The 6,000-nt window shown below is 38.6% G+C and overlaps 1 protein-coding gene across 2 annotated transcripts in view; it reads left to right on the top strand.

Moving 5' to 3' along the window:
* Positions 1–238: 238 nt before the first annotated feature.
* Positions 239–6,000, top strand: part of LOC149794020 (uncharacterized) — a 129,272-nt gene continuing 123,510 nt past the window's right edge. The window contains exon 1 of one of the 2 annotated variants that reach the window (XM_089967963.1): positions 239–362. In XM_089967963.1, coding sequence (XP_089824089.1) covers positions 346–362 — 17 coding nt within the window. In that variant the 5' untranslated portion in view covers positions 239–345. The remainder of the gene's footprint in view (positions 363–6,000) is intronic. The other variant, XM_089967965.1, reaches the window with a different exon arrangement.

The raw sequence follows: 6,000 nt of genomic DNA, 5'->3' as shown, positions 1-6,000 counted from the left end.
TGACTTTTCAATTGCCTACCCTTTTTTAAAAAATTTAAAAAAAAAAAATCCCATGTTAAATTCCCCTTGTACGTAAAATGACCCACAATTTATTCCCATGTTAATTCCCCTTGTACGTAAAGTGGTATACGATTTTTCGCCATGTTAAATTTCCATTGTACGTAAAGTGGCCCAGGGTGTTTTTTAATGCTAATTCCCATTGTACGTAAAGTGGCCCCATTCACTACTTGTACTGCAAAGTACATGTTAAGATTCTAAGCATTTTCAGAGGGTTTTTGTTTCTACTAGTCGTGGAAGGATCTGATACAGGGAAATTTGTTTGTGGAATAACGTGTGGAAGGGTAAATGATTCACTCTGGCTGGTAAGTGCATTATTTGTCCTCAAAGACTGCATGCACATGTTTGATTCAACTGGGGCACAATGGGGACGTTTAACAAAATTAGAAGAAAGTATGCTGGACATAACACATTTCTGGCTATTACTAAATTTTCTGTAGTTGTTGAGAGAGTTGGGATTTTTGTGGCCAGTGACGTGTATAGCCTGAGTGTCTGGAACATTGTTTTCTATTAGTTTCTGACATATATATTTTCTCACACTAGAATTTGTAATGCGTTTAGAGGCCAAATCGGGCAAGTTTACTTTCAAGGCCATTTTTTCATTAGAGAGTTAAGCTTTCAGGCATCAACTGGTGCACGTAAAAACCATTGCTCATTTGCCCCAGGTGCATGCACGTAAGTTACAGGGGCAAGGTAAAGTGGATGGTCAGGGTTACAAAAATCACTTAGACGTTTGTTCTTGAAACATTTGTAGGTAGTTACCGGACATCTATCTGGAAATAGAGGGTTAGCGAATATCCTTTGCTTTTCATTTCTCGTGTTTTTTATGTCCTCTCCTGTCCTCGTCTTCGTCTGTCTCTCGTTAAACTCTAAATATTCTAGGTTAAATTCGCAATCTTGCTTTAATGATATGTCTCCCCACTTTATGTTTCTGTTCTTCTCCCCCTCCCCGTACTCCAAAGTGCAAATTAGTATTAAACCATAAAGTGTTCAGTAAACTTGATGGTGTGCTGGGGTCCAAAAGCGAATATTCAAACAGTTTTTTGTATGTCATCATCAGTTACGGCATCAACAGTTTTGGGTTTGTTTTCTTTTCCTTTCTTCTTCAAATCTTTATGTTTACTTTTTAGGGTCTCTCTTGCTTGATAAAATTCAGGGCCATAAAACAAGCTGCAATGTTATCTGTTTCGTCTCAGATATCGTTCAAAACGTCCCATCATACCTATAATAAATATTAATTAATTATAAAACGCCTTGTACCTAGTGTAAAATCCCTCTCTCTCTCTGTCTCCCTTTCTCTCTCTCCCTCTCTTTCTCTCTCTCTCTCTCTCTCTCTCTCTCTCTCTGTTTTTTTTTTTTTAATCATTTCTCATCCATGTTGGCGAGGGCCTAAATTGCTTTATCAGTCAAGTTCTTTAATTTATAAGGTAATTTACCTTTTAAAACTATGAATACAATTCTTGTAATAGAAAGAAGCCAAACCAACACGTTGTGTAAAATGTAAGAACAATTTACTTGTCAATGTTATTACTGAAAATGTGAGAGGAACTTACAGTATTATGAAATCAATACAAAATAATCCTGGTAAAGTTCTATAAAAGTCAAAATGAATGTAAAATCCCGTATTCATTTCAAATTGGAAAATATACTGGTCCGCCAAGAATCGTGACATTGTCAAAATGGCATTTTCCACACCTGCTTTTGAACAAGTCACAATAATTCCAGAATAATAGTATAGTCCGAATAATGAGCACTTTCTGTTTCCACTGAACAGTCCAAACAAATGTTTTTCCTCTCAAATAATATCTGAGTAGAACATACAACACATCTGCAGACTTGCACCATGAACACAAGAAAAAAGAATGACTCCAAAATAGGAATAAACCTGATTGCTCAGTCATCACCTTATATTCACCTTCTATCACGACCACATATTACAACATACCGCACGTGACGGATCTTACTACTCAGTTTATCTCGATAGTGCCTATTCACGTGACCTAACCTAACCAATGAAAAGTTACTGAATTCTTATATAGCCGTCTATACCTCATCAGCCTAAGATAACTTAACCCAACCCAAAGTCATTAAGTCTTCTTACTAAGATTATTGTTTGTCATCGCATATCTATCCTATGTAATTAAATGTTCTTGATAATCCTAAAACAGACCCACGTAAGAAAAATTTCACTAAAGATAGTCTATACAACTAGATATACATAACGATCGATATTTGTACCAAATTTCATGAAATAATATGCAACAATTGCGCCTTATATTCTTGAGCCTCGCCTTTATTTCTTCCTGAACACATATCTTTATTTAAAGAGGGTAACTGATACGTAAGTAGTTAAGTGGGGTACATTAGCGACAATGGGAATTAGCATTACAGAGACCCCTGGGTCAGATTAGCGACAATGGAAATTTAACATGGCGAAAAATCGTGGGTCAGATTAGCGACAAGGGAAATTAACATGGAACTATAGTGTGGGTCTGTCTAGCGACAAGGGGAAATTAACATGGGGAATAGAGTTTGGGCTTGTCTAGGGACAAGGGGAATGGAACAGGGGACTATAGTGTGGGTCTGTCTAGGGACAATGGGAATTTAACATGGGGAATAGATCGTGGGACTGTCTAGGGACAATGGGAAATTTAACATTACGGAAACCCCTGGGGGATATAGCCTCAAGGGAATTTAACATATGGAAATTGAACATGGTGGATCTGTATAGCGTCAAGGGGAATTGAACATGGTGGGACTATCTAGGGACAATGATGGTAGAGGGTCAAACACAACAGAGACAGAAACATACATACACTAGTACAAGCGTGGGATTTATATATAAAGCATTACCAAGACCTGAAATCTTGCTGGGGTGTTCAAAAATTTGCATAATTGTAATGATGCTATAAATAGCTATAATCAAGGAAATGCTCAACGACAAAATGGATGTGACTAAAAGTAATGCTAAAATGACGAAATTGTCCCAGAATTTAAAGGAAAATAAACATATCCCTGAAAATTAAGTTACAATGGTTTAGACTAAAATGGATAAAATTAGTAACTACTTACAATATCAACTTCTGTGACGATCGTGGATAAATACCTATGTATCGATAATCAGCTGAAATTCCTATGAAATCCCACTATCTATTTATAGCTCCAACTTGTGGGTTTTTCCTTTGGAAAATCCCACTATCCTTTTATAGCCTCAGCCTGAGTGACGTTCCTGTTTATGAATTCTAGTATATATGTATAGCTACAAAATGTGGAAATCCCCAAGTCGATATTTATAGTCTCAAAACTTCCAGCGTCAGTGACGTCACTGTACTGAACACTAGGGGATAAATGGCAACAGTGTTGCAAGTGGCTGACCTGAATACGCGCTACTGTAGGTAGGTAGGTAGAGTGTATCTGATAGGGATAAAGTGAGTTTTATAGGGACAAACAGAGACCAATACACACACACACACAACATACGCGCGCAGACTCACACACACACACTCACACACACACACACACACACACAGAGGGAAGAGGAAAAAACAAACCCCAAAATATACTATCCACACTCGGGAGGAAGAAAAAAAAAACAACCAAATATACGATCTACACAACGTACGCGAACACACACACACACACACACACAACATACGCGCGCAGACTCACACACACACACACACACACACACAGAGGGAAGAGGAAAAAACAAACCCCAAATATACTATCCACACTCGGGGAGGAAGAAAAAAAACAACCAAATATACGATCTACACAACGTACGCGAACAAACACAAACACACACACACACACACACAACATACGCGCGCAGACTCACACACACACACACACACACACACACACACACACACACACACAGAGGGAAGAGGAAAAAACAAACCCCAAATATACTATCAACACAGAAGGGAGATAATACAAACCCCAAATAAACTATCCACACAAACGTACGCGAACGCATACAAACCCCAAATATACTATCAACACGGAAGGAGATAATACAAACCCCAAATAAACTATCCACACAAACGTACGCGAACGCATACAAACCCAAAATATACTATCCACACAACGTCGCTAACGCATACAAACTCCAAATATGCTATCCACACTCGGGAGGAAGAAGAAAAAACAACCAAATATACGATCTACACAACGTACGCGAACACACACACACACACACACACACAGAGGGAAGAGGAGAAAACAAACCCCAAATATACTATCAACACAGAAGGGAGATAATACAAACCCCAAATAAACTATCCACACAAACGTACGCGAACGCATACAAACCCCAAATACACTATCAACACAGAAGGGAGATAATACAAACCCCAAATAAACTATCCACACAAACGTACGCGAACGCATACAAACCCCAAATATACTATCCACACAACGTCGCTAACGCATACAAACTCCAAATATGCTATCCACACTCGGGAGGAAGAAGAAAAAACAACCAAATATGCGATCTACACAACGTACGCGAACACACACACACACACACACACACACACACACACACACACACACACACACGCACACCACAGAGGGAAGAAGAAGAAAACCATTATACACTATCCACACGCAGTGAAGAAATAACCCTTTATATATACTATCAACAGAGAGTGAAGAAAATAACCCATTATATTCCATCAACACAGAGTGAAGAAGAAAAAGTTTTTTGAAAGCACCTAAACCCTCACCTGCAATGACCAACTCTGCCAAACACCTACACCCCACCCACCCCCACTCCCAACACTACAAAACCCATTTAACCCGTTATTTTATGGCATCAGTGTGTGATTTAGGAAACATCAAGACACAAAATGATGGACGAATAGACTGACTATTGTTTACGGACTTGCATGCCTAAAGAGCGTGCGTGAAGGAAAACATCCTTCCATTTCAATTCTAACTAAAACATGATCCAGAGGGATAGAGAGAGGTGAAAGAGCACAATTTCATAAAGTGTGAGTAAAAACAAAACACGCCATCCTTATTATACAATGTCAAGACCAAGAGACACTTACGTTTTCTTTCTGGTCTATTCTCTTTTAGAAGGTAGTATGAAATTTCACATCAGGGCCAACGCATCGGCTCACATTGTCAATTTTTCCATTTTCATGTTTTTACTGGCACATGTTCTTCATCATCTTCAATTTCTTCTTCTTCTGAATCCCTCTTCTCTGTTTCGTCTTGTTTTTGTTTCTTCTCTTTTCTCGTAGGGCACTCTGAATTCCAATGTCCTTTCTCCTGACAACGATATTAGGTATCTTGACTTTTGTCTCTCTTTCTTAGACGAAGCAGGTATTCTGGAGACAAATACCCATTTACCTTTGCAGATATAGCAAACTTCATTAGCACTTACACACTTTCGTATGACTCTCATCAAATCAACGACCAAAAGAGTAAGTTTTGTTGCCACTTTCGCATGTGAATTATGCTTTCGTATGACTTTTAGCAAATATTTGACCAGCAGGTCGATCTGTGCTGACTCTTCCATCTTCTTGATCGTTTGAGAGCGGAATGAATACTCTGACGCTAAGATACTCTCCTTATATACATGGACCCGCTGCGTATGAAACCTAGTCAAATGTAATTTTGCAATAAGATGAAACGATTTCATTGAGGAAGTAAAAAGCAATGATGTACCGTATCGCCTCACACAAAACCTGAAGTTTTAGTTCAAATCGGTGTCAGCGATTTCGAAGACGACATAACTGAGCTTTAATCAATGCTCTCCAATTATGACACAAAACCACGAGTCCTGATTCACGCCAAAAGAAATTTCGTTCGGTTCATAAAAAATAGTATCACATCTGAGAAACGCAAAAACGAACTTCCAGAAAACTGAGAACGACGGCTTACACCTACAACGTAAATGTGTGAGTTCAAGTAGTGCGTAAAACTTAGTCA

The sequence above is a fragment of the Sinohyriopsis cumingii genome, chromosome 8 (genome assembly GCF_028554795.1).
Source record: "Sinohyriopsis cumingii isolate HCF-2022 chromosome 8, ASM2855479v2, whole genome shotgun sequence".
In the NCBI taxonomy this organism is placed as follows: Eukaryota; Metazoa; Mollusca; class Bivalvia; order Unionida; family Unionidae; genus Sinohyriopsis; species Sinohyriopsis cumingii.
Note: the sequence above shows the minus strand (reverse complement) of the source record. Positions and strands in the feature narration are given on the sequence as shown.